The sequence below is a fragment of the Dipodomys ordii genome, unplaced genomic scaffold, assembly GCF_000151885.1.
Source record: "Dipodomys ordii isolate 6190 unplaced genomic scaffold, Dord_2.0 Scaffold38, whole genome shotgun sequence".
NCBI lineage: Eukaryota > Metazoa > Chordata > Mammalia > Rodentia > Heteromyidae > Dipodomys > Dipodomys ordii.
In genome coordinates this window covers 856,902-876,515 of record NW_012267254.1, presented here as the reverse complement: position 1 = coordinate 876,515, position 19,614 = coordinate 856,902, and the positions used below count along the sequence as shown (strand labels likewise).

Here is a 19,614-nt window from a genome sequence, read left to right as displayed (position 1 = left end):
AAGGCTAGCGCTCTACCACTTGAGCCACAGCACCACTTCCGGCTTTTTTCTTTTTTGCTTATGTGGTGCTGAGGAATCGAACCCAGGGCCTCATGAATGCAAGGCAAGCACTCTACCACTGAGCCACCTTCCCAGCCCTCTGTTTCTTGTATTTTTTAGTCAGTCACTTCTTTCAGTACAAATCTTATTGAATTTGTGTGTGTGTGTGTCTGTGTGTGTGTGTGTGTGTGTGTGCGCGCGCACGCGTGCATGCATGCTGGTACTAAGGCTTGAACTCAAGGCTAGAATGCTATCCCTTTGCTTTTCCACTCAAGACTGGTATTCTACTACTTGAGACACAGCTCCATTTCAGGCTTGTTTTTAGTAGTTAATTGGAAAAGAGTCTCACAGACTTTATTTGGCCTGGCTTTGAACTGCAATCCTCAGATCTTATTATACTTTGGATTATTATAAAACTTTCAATTTTTTTGTTGATCAACCAGTCCCAGTTTTGGCCATGGGGACTTCTTTCAATGGAGTGAGTCTTGTGTCCCCTTGATATACTCCCATCACCGATTTTTGGTTTACCTTTGTCTATTAGCACATTCTTACTTTCTGGAAACATAAGATATATCAGGTATATTTTATAGTATTCTGCCTCAGTACAGAATTAGTTATCTCTGCAGGGAGTCCTGGTTTTATTTAATGGAGAATTGTATTAGAAACACAGGTCTGTGTAGTAAATACACTCAGCGCTATTGAGTGTCCTTGATTCTAGATCCTCTCAGGTGACAGGCCCAGAAAATATACATGCATTTACTAAGTCATATATCTATATTTATCTTCATTAAGCTAAACATTGGTTTTTATTGATATCTCCATCTGTAAGCCATTACCACATGGATTATTCTGTTCTTCCTTTGTTGATCTGTGCATTCCCATTCCAACATTTACGTAATTGTTGTAGTACATGTGTACAATCACACTATTTAAAGATAGGGATGAAGTTTGAGAAATGTAGCCAATGATGTCATTGCATAAACATCATGAAGAGAATTTGCAAAAGCCTTTACAGTATAGGTCAGTTATTTGACATGGCTACCTAACAGACTTGGTAAACAGAAATGGTAAACTTTTCTTTGTAAGTAGGAGTACACTAAAATAAGGAAGTACAGTGTAGTAAATACACAAACAAGGCATTTGTTATTATTACCAAGTATCATGTACTCTGCATAGTTGCTTGTGTTGTGTCTTTATATGGCTGGCATCACAATGTACTTCATTATACCAGTATCATCACAAACACAGGAGTAATGTTAGGATAGCTATGATACCACTAACTAATAGAACACATTTCAGCTGTGTTCTAATCTTACAGGACAATGATGGTATAGATGCAGTCTGTTTTTTTTTTTTGTCAGTTGTGGGGTTTGAACTCTCGGCCTGGGTGCTGTTCATCAGCTCTTCAGCTCAAGGCTGGTGGTCTACCATTTGAGCCACAATTCCACTTCTGGTTTTCTGGTGGTTTATTGGAGATAAGAGTCATGGACTTTCCTGCTGGGGCTGGCTTTGAACCATGATCCTCAGATCTCAGCTTCCTGAGTAGCTAGGATTATAGGCATGAAACACTGGTGTCTGGCATGTAGTCTGTTCTTAACAGAAATGTTATGTGGTACACGACTATATGATAATGTCAGAATTATTTAGTCTGTATTCTCATGGGAAACAGTTTTTACCAATTGGTATACAATTCTTACATGCAGTTCCTTTAGTATAGTCTACAGATTGCTCTCTCTCAAGGCTATCACTTTTTTAATCACATTTTTTTTCTTTTTATTGTCACGGTGATGTATAGAGGGGTTACAGTTTCATAAGGTAATAAGTACATTTCTTGTCAAACTTGTTATCCCTTTTTTTTTGTTTTTTAATCTTTTTTGGGGTGGGGTGGGGGTTGGTCGTGAGGCTTGAACTTTGGGCCTGGGCGCTGTCCCTGAGCTCTGCAGCTCAATGTTAGCTGTCTACCACTTGAGCCACAGCACCACTTCCAGCTTTTTCTGTTTATGTGGTACTGAGGAATCAAATCTAGGGCCTCATGCATGGGAGACAAGCACTCTACCACTGAGCTACCTTCCCAGCCCTTGTTATTTTTAATATTAGGTTTTCCTTTATATTCCTACCAGGAACTAGAGTAGGGACTGTATTGTGATCTCTGAAAGTAAATTTGTAATTATAAAACAGGACTTTCTATAGATATCAGATAGAAAACAATATGCCACAATTGGTTGCTAGTTAAAACACATCTGAATCCACATTAAGCCTTTCCATTGAAGTAGGCTGTAGACTCAGTGGGACACAGTAAGGCTTGCAGGATTTTTAAAGCTTTAAGTTGGCTGTGCATCCCCATTCTGTGATCTAAGGAAGGAATGGGGAGATTTACCAAACATTATTATTCCTATCCACTCTGGCAATGGTAATGAGGTAGCCTATTTTATTGTTATTAGGGATTTTTTTTTGGAGTACTGGAGTTTGAACTCAGGGTCTCAAGATTCTTTACTGCTTGAGCCTTAACCTCTAACCTTGCTTTTTGCTAGTTATTTTTGAAGATGGAGTCTAGTGGACTTTTCTGCCCATGCTAACCTCGAACCATAGTCCTTAGGGATGAGACACTGGCACCCAGCTTATTTCTCTTCATTAATTCATTAATTTTCTATATGTTAGAACGACCCATTCTATTTGGTAGCAACTAGCATATGTGATTATTTAAATTCAGTTTAAATCATATAAAATTTAAACTTCAGTCACAATAGCAACATTCTGGTGCTCACAGTATCAGAAATTTGTATTTGCGGAAAGTTCTAGTACACAGCATTGTTAGGTGATGAATCAAGAGACAGTGTGTTAAAAACTAGCTCCCAAAAATAATTTAGTCTTTCCCTATCACAAATGTATAGTCCAAATAATATTAACAGTAAAAAGAAATGATCCTTAACTTATTAATAATTTTAGATTGCTATTTTCCTGGGAAGAGCTGCCAATATTTACCCCTTGTCTCTGTTACTTAATTTGGGTAGAAGAAGTAAGATTGGATCAAATTTTCAACATATGATGATGTTTGCTGGTAAGTTGTAACTTTTTTATCTTGTCCACTCGAACAACTTGTTCACAACATATGCTAGCTTTATAAATGAACCTAAAATGTCTTGACCGAAATTGTATCTTTCCTTACATGAAGATCCTCAGTGTCCCATTCTCTTCTTTGAGAATCTTTTAATATTCTGCCACCAAGTCTTTGGTTTAGGACTATGTCATACAAAATAAAAGGATTAAAGATGAATACATTCTCACATCAAGACTTAGAAGTCTAAAGGAATTTTATCTGTAATTATCCATTTGTCTGCCTTTAAATAGGCAAAGAGAGAAAACCGCTTTGGTAAATCCATGCTTTTAGAATACTATTAATCACTAAAAATAAACTGTATTTTATTGGTATATATTAAATTTAACAGAGTAGGGGGTTTCATCAGGACATTTCTATACATTCATATGCTTTGATTATATTCATTCCCCCATTACTTTTTCTTGTCCCCAGTTCTACCTCCTTCCTTTCCCTTTCCCTTCCCTTTCCCTTTTATGACCATGCATATTTTGGGGGGAGGCTCCCAAGTTTTATTCAGGAACTCATACAAAATATTCCTTATAAATGAATTTTAATCCTCCTCTTCCTTCTCTTCTTCCTCCTGGTTAATCTGGAAGTAACGTAATTCATAATTCTCTTTGCTGTTAGCAACTATGAGTAACCAGTCACGTAGACTATTCTTCTTCAAATATTTTTTGGTGAGATATTTCAAATACCTTTTGGAGAAAGGCACCATAGAAGTTACAGTGATCTTGCTTTTGCTTCTCTCGATGGTGACCACTCGTCCACCAAGATTTCCAGCTTTCCCAATCACCTTGATTCTCTCTTGGAGAAACTGCTCAAAATTGGCAGCATCCATGATACCATCTTCTACAGGGTGGGTGTAGTTCAAGGTGAACTCCAGAACCTGCTTCATTTTTTGCCCCCTCTTACCTCAAGCCTTTTCACAGGTACCAGGGTGGCAGCGGAGGCAGAAAGGGAGCGAAATGCACCACACAGATGCAGAGCCCTTGGCGCGCAGGGCACACAGGGCTCAACCACTACCATGAAAATTTTTATTTTGTTTTGATTTGTCTTGTTTTATTTCTCCCTTCCACAATGAGAAAAAAATGAGTATTTGTCATTTTGGAACTGGTTTATTTCACTCAACATGATGATCTCTGTTCCAATTTCCAGCAAATAATATAATTGCATTCTTTTTAATGGTTAAGTAAATGTACCACATTTTCTTTATCCATTCATCTGTTGTTGGTCACCTGGGATGAATCTAAAATTTGGTCATTGTGAAAAAGCAGGGTATACAGATATCTGTTGTTATAAAAGAAATTATTGATCCATACAACCCAGTTGAATATCAGAATCATCATGCTTAGTGAGAGAAGCCAGTCTCAGGTTACATACTCTGTGAGTTCACTTGTGAAACATTCTCAAAAAGACAATCAAGTAGAACATGGTACATGTCTATAATGCCTGGTACTTGGGAGTTGGAGGCAGAAGGATCAGGAATTTGAGGCCAGTTCAGGCAACAGCCAATGTTAGACCCTTTTTCAAAAGCAAGATGAAAACTGAAGAGTTGGAGGCATATAGTAAGAGCAAGGCCTGGGCTCAATACCCAGTATCATAAAAAGAAAAAAAAAGCAATGAAGAATAGATCAGGAGTTTAGTGAAAGAAGTGGAACCTAGGAAGTTGTAATGCAGAGGAAAATCGGGAGAGAGGAGATTGCTTTGTGTCTTGATAATGGTAGTGGCTATATTTGTCTATGCATTTTCAAACAAAACTCATGGAACTATGAATCAAAACACTTTTTATGTATAAATTAGTTTTTTTCAAGGAGTCTGTATTGAATTTACTTTTGAAAGAAAAAGAAATTTCTCTTAAAATCTGGTTCCAGAGAGAGAAAAAAATTTTTGTGCTCATACTGGGGTTTGAACTCAGGGCCTGAGTCTTAGCCCTTTTGCTCAAGGGTGGCACTGTAGCACTTGAGCCACACTTCCATTTCTACCTTTTTTTCTGGTTACTAGGAGATAATAGTCTCACAGACTCTTCTGCTTAGGCTGGCTTTGAACTGCAATCCTCACATCTCAGCTTCCTGAGTAGCTAGGACTCCCAAGTATGAGCCACTATCACCCGACTGCAACAAAATAAATTTTAAAAAGTATTGAAAGATTGTTGCATTTTTGTACTTGGTTAACTGCTCCTAAGATTTTCGGATGTTTATGTGTCTGAATTTATGATGCTTTCATTGGTATCAACTATTGACTACCCCTTCAATTCCCTGTAGGCCTTCGTGGTGCAATGGCATTTGCTTTGGCCATTCGAGACACTGCCACTTATGCACGGCAAATGATGTTCAGCACCACACTTCTGATTGTGTTTTTTACTGTGTGGGTATTTGGTGGCGGTACCACGGCCATGTTGTCATGCCTGCATATAAGGTGAGTAGAAGCTGGTGACCTCACTTATTTGTTTCATTTATTTTTAAATTTTTATTGTCAACGTAATGTACAGACGGGTTACAATTACATAAGTAAAATAGTGAGTACATTTAAGGTAGTGAGTACATTTCTTGTCAAACTTGTTACCCCCTCCCTCATGTTTCTCCCACTTACCCTTCCCCCAACCCCTCCCAAGTTGGACAGACCATTTCCAACATATTTTCTTGTGAGTATAGCTGTTACGTTGCCTTATTTATACCTTTTTTTTGTTGATCATGGGGCTTGAACTCTGGGCTTGGGTGCTGTCCCTGTGCTCTTCAGCTCAAGGAGAGTGCTCTACAGCTTGAGCTACAGCGCCGCTTCCTGCCTTGCCTTATTTTAACATTAAATATCGATTCAGGTTATTTTCCTTTTAGTCACAAGATTTTAACTTTTGGTGAATCAATAATTTTTCATTTATTTCTCTTCAAAAGTATACGCTCTGGTACAAGAAAAACAAATAAGAGCAAAAAAGAAAAAGAAATGGAAACCAGTACTAACACTTCATAGATTCGCTTTACAGAGCTTTTATATACATCATACATTTTTAACAGAAAAAAGGCAAGCCTAAAAGTATGCTTGAATACACTTTTTTAAAATATAGCATGGATATTTACATTTGTAAATATATTCACATCATTATTTCAATGGTGGTATATATCCTGATTGGCTGACCCAAGTATCATTGGACTTTTGTATAGTTTCTAGGTTTTTGCTGTTATCATTGCCATTTGAGGATTTTTTTGTTACTGTTACCAGTAAGAACATTTTTTATATGTTTTTATTGTAAAAATACTGTACAGAGGGGTTACAGTTACATGAGTAAGGTAATGAGTCCATTTCCAATCAAGCATTGTTACCTCCTCCTTTGTTCCCTCCACCACCACCCCTTCCCTCCCTACCTCCCCAACTCCTCCCTCCCACCCATCCCACCCACCCCAAGTTGTAAAGTTCGTTTTCAGCATAGTGTCTTGCACATCTCATTGTTACAATGGGTCAACCTGTATTCTTATTTCAGCATTTTGTTATTTCCCTTCCCCTCCCCAAATGAGAAAAATGAACATTTTTATTTGTATAGCCAACTGTGTACTTTATTTCCTTAGTATGCATTTGTAGGAGACAAATTGTTCAGTGAAAAGGATGTGCATGTGTTTAAGGCTTTTGGTCATATTATCTTGTTGGATACATCTGCAGCTTGTGAGACAGTCCCATTTACCCCATGTCTAATCAATATTAGATGCAGTTATTTTTTCTTATCTTAATGATCACTACTGTTTCTAGCCAAATGCTGGAAGGCCAAGATCATGAGGTCTTAGTGTTGCCGTGTGTGATACTTAATGTATTCAATTTGAAAGCTCCCTTGTATCTCAAGAGTTCTGCATTTGTTTCCATGGATACAGCAGTCTATGTTGCTGAGGCTTTGTAGATTGTACTTCTGTGTTTGGCTAAAACTTCATAGATGTTAAAAGCTACCAAGCTTCCAGGTTATCTAGGACTCATTAGGGAAAACAGTATTTCATGTTGTAGATAATCTGTCCTCCATTTTTAATTCTATTATGCCTTTTTTCTAACCTTGAATCAGTTGGAATGTTGTTACTATCATAATTTCTTTTCTCTATTCAAATTCCATTCTTGTTCATTTTCATGCTATTACTGTGTGTGGTAGACAACATAATACAGCATATATGCTGTAAACCCTAATAGTATTCTTATAACCTTCTTTATTACTTGAAGGAGGACTTGGCATTTATTGAGTACCTACTGTGTGCTGGGCCTCATGCTCAGTGTATTTAATATGATCACCCAATCATAATACATCTGTTTTACAAGTTAAGAAACGGATGCTCAAGAAGAGTCTTACTCATTCAAGGTTGAACAAACAATGATATGGTGATTAGAGGAGCCTCTGATCATCATTTTTTTCTATACCATAGTACCTCAAAAAATGAAAATAGAGCAAAGTGCCAGTGGCTCACGCCTGTAATCCTAGCTACTCAGGAGGCTCAGATCTGAGGATCGTGCTTTGAAGCCGTCTTGGGCAGGGAAAGGTGTGAGACTTTTATCTCCAGCTAACCACCAGAAAACTGGAAGTGGTTCTGTGGCTCAAAATGGTAGAGTACTAGCCTTGAGCCCAGGTCCTGAGTTCAAGCCCCACAACTGACCAAAAAAAGGAGAGATAGAATAGGACATTTTGGAAACACGAAGCTCCTTTTTTTCCCCCCAACAACTTGTAAATAATGACTCTCCTAGGGGGAAAAATATTAAATGTGTAGTAACTTAGGAGAATAATACTCTTCAATGGAGTCTTAGTTTAAAAAGAATCACTTATCTTCCCTTATTGCCTCCATCAAAAAGACAAAGAAAATGTCCATGCTTTACCATGTCTTCTTTAAAAACAACCCAAACAAAAACCCACTTGCTCTCTGTGCAAAGAATTTAATTTCTGTCATTAGCTTTGAGAGCTCTTTGGATGGCCTTATTTACCTGTACCACAGCTAACCACTTATAATATTCATTGCCCTACAGTATTAGATTATTTGTTGTTGTTTTCTTGTTTTATTGGAGTGATTTGGCCTCATTGTGAACAAAGCCTGTATTTTCAGCTTCTCTTCCCTCTTGAATTTGTCTGGTCCAATTTTGAGAATGCTTATGAGCCCTGAGAATTGATGATTCATGCACATTTAACTTTGTCTTTAAATTCTCACTCCTTTGTTAAAACGAATTGTGTGATCTTTGGGAAGTCCTTTAAGCCGCTGTTTCTGCATCTGTAGCACAAGTAACAGTACTGTTTCCTAGATGAGGATTTAGTGAACTAATATCTACAAATGTCTGTAGGGGTTACAAGGATGCCTTTTTTGTGCTGGTCCTGGGGCTTGAATTCTGGACACAGTCATTGTCCCTGGGCATTTTTTGCTTATGGCTAGTGCTTTACCACTTGAGCCTCAGTTCCACTTGCAGCTTTTTTGGTAGCTAATTGGAGATAAGAGTCTTACAGCCTTGCCAATGGTGCCTATCAAGGCTGTCTTTTTACTTTTTTTTTGTTGGTCACGGGGCCTGAACTCTGGGCCTGGACACTGTCCCTCAGCTCTTCAGCTCAAGGCTAGCGCTCTAGCACTTGAGCCGCAGTGCCATTTCCGGCTTTTTCTGCTTATGTGGTGCTGAAGAATCGAACCCAGGGCCTCATGCATGCAAGGCAAGCGCTCTACCACTGAACCACCTTCCCAGCCCAAGGCTCCCTTTTTAATGCTAGTACCATAGCTTGAATTCAGGGCCTCACCATTGCTTAAGCTTGCTTGCTTGCTCAATTGGTGGTCTACCACTTGAGTCACATCTCCAGACTAGCATTTTGATGGTTAATTGGAGATGGAGTCCTGTGGACTTTTCTGCCTGAGGTAGCTTCAAAGTACAGTTCTCTAGAACTCAGCCTCCTGAGTAGCTAGGGTTATAGACATGAACTACTGGCACCCAGATTAATTGTGCCTTTTATGCATTCCTTCACTAAATATTTATTGAGTGCCAGACCTGTGTTGGTCACTTGTTTTTGGTTCTGCAGGAAATAATTCTGTTCACCCTTGCCTAGTAGGGAGCATTTGACAATATTTAGATCCATTTTTGATTGTCACAAATGAGACAGGGGTCTACTGCTGGCATTTTGTAGGCAAAAACCAGGGATGCTACTAATTCTCTAGTGCATAAGACAATCTCTCCAAACTAACTAATAATTATTTGGGCCACAATGCCAGTAATTCAAAGTTAAGAAACCCAGCTCTTAAGAAGGACCGTAGGAATAAAAATATCCCTAGTCACCTAAAATGTATACTTTACTGAGAAAAGGCAGACAACAAAGCAGTAAATAATCTAATGAACATGATCATTTTAGAAGGCAATCAGTAGGGTAGTGACTGGGGCTGGGGGGCAGTGGCTCATACCTATAATTTTAGCTACTCAGGAGGCTAAGATCTGAGGATTGTGGTTTGAAGCCAGCCTGGGCAATAAAGTTTGTGAGACTCTTATCTCCAATTAACCATCAAAACCTGGAAGTGGAGTTGTGGCTCAAGTGGTAGAGCACTAGACTTGAGCAAAAAAATAAAGCTCAGGGACCATAACAAGGCCCTGAGTTCAAGCCCCAGGACTGGCACAACAAAAAGTCAGGGACAGTCTCCTTTGAGAGTTTCCACTCAAACTTACTCAACTAGAGTGACAAGATAGGGCGAAGATATAGAAGAGTAGTCCAGGCAGAGACAAAAGCAAGTGCAAAGGCCCCAAGTCAGAAGCTGACTTGGCCTACTGGATGAGCAGAACAATAGACTACTTAGTGAGAGAATAGTGATTAAATGATGTGTGAAGAATTAGGTGGACAAACTCCTAGGTGACCAGGCTCTGTAAACTCTTCTTGTAGAGTTTAGGCTTTGCAGGTCATGTGGGCTCTGTCTCAGTTTCTCAGGTCTAGTGCCAAAGCATCTATAAACAATGTGTTAATCAACTGGTGAGGCTATGTTCCAACCAAGCCTCAGACCAGAGATTTGGCTCAAGTGTTAATAGTGCTTATCTAGCAAGTAGGAAGTCCTGAGTTCAAACCCCAGTAGTGTCAAAGCTGTCAACAACAGAACTTCACTTACAAAAACAGGAGGACTACTGGATGTCCCACGGGCTGTATCTTGTGGACCCCTACTGTAGGGTTTTTTTTAAGGTATAAATGAGAGAGTTTGGATTTCAAAATGCAATAGTAATCTTAAGGAATATTAAACAAGGAAGTAGTGGCATGACCTCCATAAACCAGGTATGGGATCACCTGGAAATAATGGCCACCCCAAGTGAATTGCAATGAGGCAGTCAGTCATTACTGCGCAAAGCATGTGAAAACGTTTGCCTATCACTTACGAGCCTTTGCTCTGCCTGGGCTTCTCTTTTACCTCCTAATAATTGACATAGCCAAGTGCCTTCCCCCTACCCTCTGTTCTTTTCTCTCTAAGCACTTTCTCTGCATAACATCGTGTCCCTCCATTATAACATTTTAAGGTCTGGAGGTATGGCTTAACCCCTGTCTAGCAAGCTGGGGGCCCTGAGTTCAAACCTAAGTACTGTCAAAGGATAAAATTGTCCATTATAGCACTTAGCTCATTTAACCTTGTAATAATGGGGTAGAGTTATAAGAACTACTTAGTGTTCATGATCTATCAGACACTCTTAAAAGTTCTCCATACATTTTTGTGTTTAATCCATACATCAACCCTTTTCAGGTGATAGAATTACAGTCCACAGGGCTGCATTATATGAGTTCGCACAGCTCGGCAGAAGCCAGTGGGGAATTTGAATCCAGTATTCCCTGACAAGCAAAGTCTTGGAGATTCTATTCTAGTTGTCTGTAAGCTCCTTGGGGAAAGGAACCATGTTTATTTTTGGTTATTTTATTTTTTTGTTGGACGTGGGGCCTGAACTCTGGGCCTGGGCACTGTCCTTCAGCTATTCAGCTCAAAGCTAGCACTTTACGACTTGAGCCACAGCACCATTTCCAGTTTTTTCTGCTTATGTGGTGCTGAGCAATCGAACCCAGGGCCTCATGCATGCAAGGCAAGCACTCTACCACTGAGCCACCTTCCCAGCCCCAGGAACCATGTTTAATTTATATCTATGTCCTCTACCTAGCACAGTACCTGTCAAATAATAAATACTCTGTAATTGTTTTATTACACTCGACTGGCTCTGGGTATGAGTATTGTACATGTACTATCTTCAAGACCACTAGATGTCACTTGAGATACATAAATGGGTGAGAGTCTAACATGCCTAAGAATTAAATAGTGCCAGGCTGTTTTTTTTTTAACAAAGTAAAAATGATCCTTTCTTTGAATTATGAATCTGGTCATGACCATCTTTTTTCAAATATTTAGCCATGATTCCCTTGCCTTTCAAATGTGGTCTTGTTTCATTTTCCTCCCTTAAATGTTCTTTGTCTTTGGGGATCCTGCTGTTATAACTTCTAGCACTGCCATGTAGTAGGTAATAATTCGTAAACACTTGAGAACCTATTGTGTGTCAGGTACTGTGCTAGACTCTGGGAATACAGAAATGAATTGAGATATGGCTTTTGCCTCAAGGAGCTCATAGGCTTTTGAGGGGAAGAGAGAGAGAGAGAGAGAGTTAAATAACTACTGCACTAAGTGTGTGTGTTTCTATATATCTATGTCTCTATTTTTTGTGTGCATGCACGTGGTACTAGGGCTTGAGCCCAGTCTCATGTGTTTCTAGGCAGGTGCTCTAATACTTCAGTCACATCTCTAGTCCTTTTTACTCAAGGTTATTTTTCAGATATGGTGTTAATTTTTGCTTGGTGCCAGCCTCTCATGGTAGTCCTCTACCTATGGCCTCCTGAATAGCAGGGACCACAGAAGTATGCTTGTTTTGTTGAGATGAGGTCTTCCCAACTTTTGTCTAGATGGCCTCGAATCCTAATCCTTCTAATCTCCATGTACAAAATAGCTAGGACTATAGTCTTGAGCTACCATGCTGAACCTTTTGTGCTAAGTATTGTAATGAAGAGACTCTAGAAAGTTGTACAGAATTATAGAGGAAAAGTCAGTTGGAGGACTCATAAAGTAGTTATTGTAGAACTTATTGAGGAGCTAAGTGAGAGGCAGCATATGCAAAGGCATGGAGGCCCAGAGAGGACCAGAGTTTCAGAAGAAGAGGAAGGGGAAGAAGGTGGAAAGGTAGGTAGGAGTGAGGAGTGGCCAGTTGCATGTGGAGAGCCTTAAATGCAACTCAAGGGACTTCAGAGTTGACCCTCTACATTAGATTGTCAGCCGCATGCAGTCTTTTGTGAAGACAATGACCCTGTGAGTTGTGGGTTTGGATAGCTAACTGGAGGGGTGGGGGACAGCCTGGTGTTAGAAAACTTTACTCAACACACTGAGTCAGAATAAGTCCCACGCTGGAGCAGCTGAAAGAGGCAATGGGGAGAAGGGGGAGTGGGGCAGAGAGGGGGGAGAAGGTAGAGAAAAAGAGTGCCCAGAGTGTCAGGGGCCAGAGAAGAGACACACAGAGCTCCTTAATGAAGCTGTTTCCTAGGACACTCAGAGCAGGAATTGAGTGGAGGTAAAAAGAAGAATTAATGAAAAACTAAGGCTACTGCTTGTCCATTAGCCTGTGCAAACAGCTATAATTGGAACCCTTCTAACTCACAGAAAGTTGCCATGAATTCTGTGAGGTCCAAAACCACACAACTCCCTCTTAGAATTGCACTGTCAGCCTTTGTTTCTGGAACTTTCCAGTCGTTCTTACTCAGCAACTGGAGCAATGTTGTTCTCCCCGACTCTGCTTCAAGTGGAATTATATTTAGAGGAGAAATGCTATTTTACTGAAACTGGTAAGTGGGATTATAGGAATAGGATCATTTATTCTGCTTGCCTTAGAATCCAAGCTGTTGCTAAGGAAAGAGACAAGAGCCACAAATGTACATCAACAAGCACAGAGAAACAAGAACACATTAACTATTCCAACAGCTTCTCTGTAGAGAGAAATAGCTGCCTGACAGCGTATATATGTATGTATATACTAGACTTATTTTGGCTTCAAAATCTCATTTACTCTTTGTGTTTTTCCTTTAGGGTTGGTGTTGACTCAGACCAAGAACATTTGGTAAATATGCATTTATGTTGTCCTTGGCATTTCTGTTGAATGTACAGCCATTTGGGAAGCAAACTGTCTCTCCTAGACTACATGACCCTACTAAGATCCTGTCCTATTTGCCCCAGCTTTTAGCTGACATCATTCCTGGCTTTTCACACCACTACATAGAGACACAACCACATTTAGACAGCATATGCTTATCAAGGTTGACAGCTTTCCTATCTGTGGGCCATGCTGGACTTTTGCCACCGAGCCAAGTAGTCTCTTAAGCGCTTCTGGGTTTTCAAGTGACTGTTCTGGCACAGGGAGCCTTTTTCCACTTAGGTTTGCGCATGCAGGCTTGTCTCTGATGTCAGCCCACTCCAGCTGCTCTTCCTGTGTAACTTTCAAGTTGGATGACCAGCAGCTGCCCTTGAGAACTGCCTAGAAGCTTTTGAATCTTGAACTGGTCTCCAGTTCTAGGGAAGGCACTTAGCTACCCAGTGCCTTAGTCTTGGCCACATTTCTTTCCATCCTTCCTTCCATGTGTCAGATTCTCAGCTGTCTGTAGGATATTCAGCCTTTTGCAGTGGAGTATGGTGTAACTGGCCACACTCTCTAGAGTGACCACAGTTTTCCATTCATTTTTAATGGTTTCCTGGCACCACTGAATCCATCATTTCTACTACTAGATATTAGATGAGAAATTCCAGAAATTAAGTGTTTCAAGACAAAGTGTCTCTTTCAAAGCACAATTCTTGTTCTTGTCTGAAATAAACCCTTGTGTATTTTTCTTTAGGGTGTGGTTTTAAATTCCCTCAATGTTAATTTAGTTAGCTGTTGAATGATGAGTGTGTGTGTGTGTGTGTGTGTGTGTGTGTGTAGGTGCTTGCCTCCTTTGTGGTTGGAACCTTAAAATAGAATTCTCTGGCTTGAAATACCTAGGCAAAGCAGACTGGGTAAATTCCCATTATGCCTAGCAGCTAGGGTAGTGTTCAAAGGGTAAGAGTTCCTCAGTATCTTCACCTCTGGGTTAAGACAAGAAGAACGTTATACAGCTAACCAGACAAATGCTTAATCCCAGTGTGTGTACATCTCCACCAGTTAGCTGTATCACCTCTGTCAGTTATAGAGGAAAAATGAGGTGACAGGGAAAGAGACTACTAGTTGGGTCATAAAGGGAAAAATACCATTTCTCTCTGCCTTTAAACTGTATGGATACCTTCACTATACTTACTCAGTAAGTTCGAATATCCTGTATGAAGCATAGAAGAGCATATATCGTGAGAATGCAATATAGGGGACTGAGTGTGCAGGAATTAATATAGTGAGGGCACACCTGTAATCCTAGCTATTCAAGAGGCTGAGATCTGAGGATAAAGGTTAGAAGCCAGCGTAGGCAGGAAAGTCTGTGAGATACACAGACTTTACCCACAAAAAAAAGCCAGACATAGAGCGGTAGGTCAAGTGGTTCAGTGCCAGCCTTGAGTGAAAAAGCTAAAGGATAGTGTCCAGCCCTGAGTTTAAGTGCTCATATGCATGCATGTGCATACACACATATGCACGTGCATGTGCATGGACACACATACACACACGAAATAAAGACAGAAAATTTTTAAAAATGATAAGTGTGCCACAAGCTGGAGGTGTGTGGCTCAATAGTAGAGGACTTGCTTAGTATGGCACAAGACCCTTACTTCCATCCCTAGCACCAATATAAATACTTGGGAGGGAAAAAGGAAGAGAGGGAGGGATTTGTGGATGACATAAGGACAGAGGGAAGAAAAAATGTGGAGGTACACAAAGCTCCACTTAATAACGTGAAAGGAAATGCAGAGTGTTCTTTGGCTCTTATAAGCTCATACAGTGCCCCCAAATACCTTTTTCTGTATGTGTTGGTACCTGTTGAAGGAAAGAATAAGTTGTTTTAAATGTTAAAGAAGACAAGAATAGAACCAAAACCTGGAATCTAAACTCTGCACTTCTCAACAATCATGGGCCAGCAGTGGAAAAGGCTTTAGGGAATCTCTAAGGTTCAATTTTTTTATTTTATTTATTTTTTGTCGGTCATAGGACCTGAACTCTGGGCCTGGACACTGTCCCTCAGCTTTTCAGCTCAAGGCTAGCACTCTACCACTTGAGCCACAGTGCCACATCTGACCTTTTCTGCTTATGTGGTGCTGAGCAATCAAACCCAGGGCCTCATGCATGCAAGGCAAGCACTCTACCACTGAGCCACCTTCCCAACCCTTGTTTTGTTTTTTAATAAAAATTTTATTGTTATTGTAAAGGTGATGCATAGAGGGGTTCCACTTACATAAGCTAAGTAATGAGTACATTTCTTTTTGAACAGTGTCACCCTTTCCCTTGCTGTCTCCCAGTTTTTCCCTCCATTCTCCACCCACAAGTTGTTTAGTTCATTTTCAATATAGTATCTAGTGTATCTCACTAAGGCTCAAATTTTCTCTAAGAAGGAATTCAGGCATAGAGAAGGAAGGGAGTTTGTCCAAACTAGTTAATGTCAATAAGTCAGGACTGGACCACATAGCCTAACTTAACCACTTGACTACTCACCACAACATGTTACCAATAAGGACATAGTTTATGCTTCATAGCTATTTTAGAAGATGCCTTCCTGTTTTGCTAGTTTTTCCTCCTAGCCACTCAGTCTTACTGTGGAATTTTCCTATCATTTTCATTGTGCTAATGTGCTAAGAACATAGTAGCTACTTTGAAAGTATATTATGGTAGACATAAGTGCTGTTATTATTTTTTTTTATTTTGAGACTCACACCTCCCAAATATGCATATGTTCATGTGATGTTCTCTATTGACAGTGCTCTTATAATGGGGGTACAAATCTTTCTGATTTAGAATGCAAATTAACTTCTTTTGTGTGTGCAAGCACTAAGGCTTGAACTCAGGTCCTATGTATTGTCCCGTAGCTTTTTCACTCAAAACTAGCACTCTACCACTTGAGCCACAGCTCTGCTTCCTGCTTTCTGGTGGTTATTGGAGGTGAGAGTCTTATGGACTTTCTTACCTGGGTTGGCTTTGAACTATGGTCCTCAGATCCCAGCCCCTTCAGTAACCAGGATTACAGTGAACCACCATTGCGAGCTCCACATTACTTTTAAATAATGACAGTAGAGATGTTATTAGCAAGCTTAGAGATAGTCTAAAAAACATTTCCACTTCTTACTCCAAAGCTTCAATACACAGGACATTCTGTTTCTAATATTAACCATGTTAGTATCTTTTACAAAGGCTCTTTCTGATTCCACAAAGGAATGGCTCCAAAATCTGTTTATGTTTTTGAATATGTGTTGATTTATGTATCATCTCTCTGCAGGGTATTCCTGAAAATGAAAGGAGAACTACCAAAGCAGAGAGTGCTTGGCTCTTCCGGATATGGTACAACTTTGATCATAAGTATCCTTGATTGCTAAGGGGGGGGGGAGGTAAGAAGGTAGCAACACTGATCACTGCAATTTAATGGAACTGGGGTTTGTATGTTTCTTTGTGTGTGTATGTGTGTGTGTGTGTGAGAGAGAGAGAGACAGAGAGAGACAGAGGGAAAGACAAAGACAGAAAGAGAGGGGAGAGGAGGGGAGAAAGGAGAGGAGAGAGGGGAGGAGAGGGGAGAGGAGAGCGACGTTTAGAGGAGAGTGGGGGAGATGGGGGAGAGAGAGGAGAGGAGAGGGGAGGGGAGAAAGGAGAGGAGAGAGGGGAGGAGAGGGGAGAGGAGAGCGACGTTTAGAGGAGAGTGGGGGAGATGGGGGAGAGAGAGGAGAGGAGAGGGGAGGGGAGAAAGGAGAGGAGAGAGATGTTCAAAGGAGAGCAAGGGAGATAGGGAGAGAGAAAGGAGAAAGGAAGGAGGACAGAAGAGGAGAGGAGAGGAGGGAGAGAGAAGAGAGGAGAGGAGAGAGATGAGAAGGGAGAGGAGGGGAGAGAAGAGAGAAAAAAGGGAAGAGGAGAGGGGAGAGGGGAGAGAGGAGAGGAGAGAAAGGAGAGGGGAGAGAGATGTTTAGAGGAAAGAGGGGAGATGGGAGAGAAAGTGTGTGTGTGTGTGTGTGTGTGTGTGTGTGTGTGTGTGTGCACGCACGTGTGTGCACGCGGGGTGTTCAGGATGAAATCAGGGCCTTCTGCACCAAGGCTTAGAGTAAGTTTGAAACAGTGGATTCAACCGCTGCCTTCCTGAAGCAGAATGGGAAATCATTTACTCTTCCCTCTCTCTGTTAGTATAGTGGAGGAGGAAATTTACACAAATACAAACCAGAATAACATGCATTTTTGTTTTAATATATGGGTTTATTTATTGAGCATCCTTTAATAATATATTGTCCTGGAGCTCTACCACTTGAGCCACAGCGCCACTTCTGGCTTTTTTCTTTTTGCTTATGTGGTGCTGAAGAATCGAACCCAGGGCCTCATGCATGCAAGGCAAGCATTTATTGGTCCTTAAAAAAAGATCTGCTTGGCTGCAATGCTTGGTAAGAAATGTACGCATTATCCTGCCCATGCAATTGTAACCCCTCTGTACAGTATGTTCACAAATAAAATTAAATTAAAAAAAAAAAGATCTGCTTTAGGGGAAAAACATGACAAGGAAATAAAACTGCAGCCCTGTTAAATACTACAATATTCAAGATGATGCCTTTTATTGCAGGATCTTCTCCTGAGACCTAGGGACTATTTAGAATTATACAAATAGCTAATATATATATATATATATATATATATTGAGGGGGTCCGGTTGTGGGGCCTGAACTCTGGGTCTGGGTGCTGTCCTTCAGCTCAAGGCTAGTGCTCTACCACTTGAGCCACAGCGCCACTTCTGGCTTTTTTCTTTCTGCTTGTGTGGTGCTAAGGAATCGAACCCAGGGCCTCATGCATGCAAGGCAAGCACTCTACCACTGAACCACTTTCCCAGCCCCTGATTCATCATAATTTTTATGTGTAGTATGAAGTAGTTTTTTAGAATAAATATCTAGTTGATTCAGCCCTCTCTATTCAAAGTACCATCCTTTCCCCCACTGAAATTAGTAGAGTTTTTGTTGTAAATCCTCAGGCTTATAAGTCTGTGGACTTTCTTGTACTTTATGCTGTGTTGCTTCATAGTAGACAAATTTAAATGTTTTTGTATAGTATTGGCTTGACTACTTTTCTTCACAAGTTCTTTTCAATTTTAAATATTTGTCTCTTCTCTCTGCCTGCCTGCCTACCTGTCTTACTCCCTCCCTCCCTCTCTCTCTCTGTTTCTTTCTTCCTCCTTCCCTCACCCACTCTCTTTCTCCATTCCTCCTCCTGTTCCTCCTCTTCCTCATCACCCAAACCACTCCATCCTCCTTCCTCCTCCTCCTTCCTCCCTTCTCCTTTTCCTCTCCCCTCCCCCTTCCTCTTCTCGCCTCACCTCTCCTCTCCCCTTTTCTCTTATGCCTCTCTCTCCTCACCCTTCCCCATCTTCTACTCTCCCCTCTCCTTCCTCTCCTCTCTTTTCCCCCCTCCTTTCTTCCTTCTTTTCCCCTCTCCTCTCTTCTTCCCTTCTTTCTTCCTCCTCTCCTCTCCCCCTTCTCCCCTCTCCCTTCCCCCTTCTCTCCTCTCCTCCACCTCTCCTCTTTCTCTCCTTGTTTTTTCTCTCTTCTTCTCTTCCCCTGCCCCCTCCCTCTCCTGTCCTCTCACCTGTTATTTCTTTAAACCCTGGGAAGATGTTATCATTGATACCATCTGCTTGTGCCTTTTGTATGCGAAGTTTTTTTTTACTCTTCAGTGGATTTTTTATTTCTTTAATAATTTATTTAACTATTTAGACTTCATTTTTAATTTTTAGTTTTTGGTATGTGCACATGAACATGCATATGCATGCCAGTATGGGGCTCGAACTCATGGCCTGAGCATTACACTTAGCTATTTTGTTTAAGGGTAGTGCTCTATAGCTTGAGCCACAGCTCTACCTCTGGCATTTTACTAGTTAAGATTCTCAAGATGTTTCTGCCCGGGATGGCAGGAAATGTGGTCATCACTCAGATTTTGGGCTTCTGGGTAGCTAGGATTACAGGCATGAGCCAGTGGTGTACAGCTTACTCTTTTTTTTATTATTATTTTGACAATTTTGGTAAGGTTTTCTGTGAAGGAATGTATTCTTATAGAGCCAAACCTTAAGACTATTCTGTGCGGCTAGACAGAGACTTGGCCATTTTCAATGGCATTATAAGGCCAGATGGTTTATAAAGTATGCTTATATTGAGCGCTTTAACCTTTAATTAGAAATTATTAATATGAGAATTATGATGATGATGATGATGATGATGCTATACTGGTGTTTGAACTTAGGGCCTTGCAGTTACTAGGTTGACTTAAGATCCACTGGATCACATTTCCAGCCCTGTTTTACACTGGCTATTTTTTTTTTTTTT

The 19,614-nt window shown here is 40.6% G+C and overlaps 1 protein-coding gene and 1 pseudogene across 1 annotated transcript in view; one reads left to right on the top strand and one right to left on the bottom strand.

Annotated features, from left to right (window-relative positions):
• The window catches only part of Slc9a6 (solute carrier family 9, subfamily A (NHE6, cation proton antiporter 6), member 6), a 64,402-nt gene that overhangs the window by 37,491 nt on the left and 7,297 nt on the right, over positions 1-19,614 (top strand). Inside the window, exons 11-14 of the mRNA XM_013018052.1 lie at positions 2,986-3,097; positions 5,398-5,551; positions 13,198-13,228; positions 16,551-16,630. Coding sequence (XP_012873506.1) covers positions 2,986-3,097; positions 5,398-5,551; positions 13,198-13,228; positions 16,551-16,630 — 377 coding nt within the window. The remainder of the gene's footprint in view (positions 1-2,985; positions 3,098-5,397; positions 5,552-13,197; positions 13,229-16,550; positions 16,631-19,614) is intronic.
• LOC105986905 lies at positions 3,687-4,574 on the bottom strand (annotated as a pseudogene).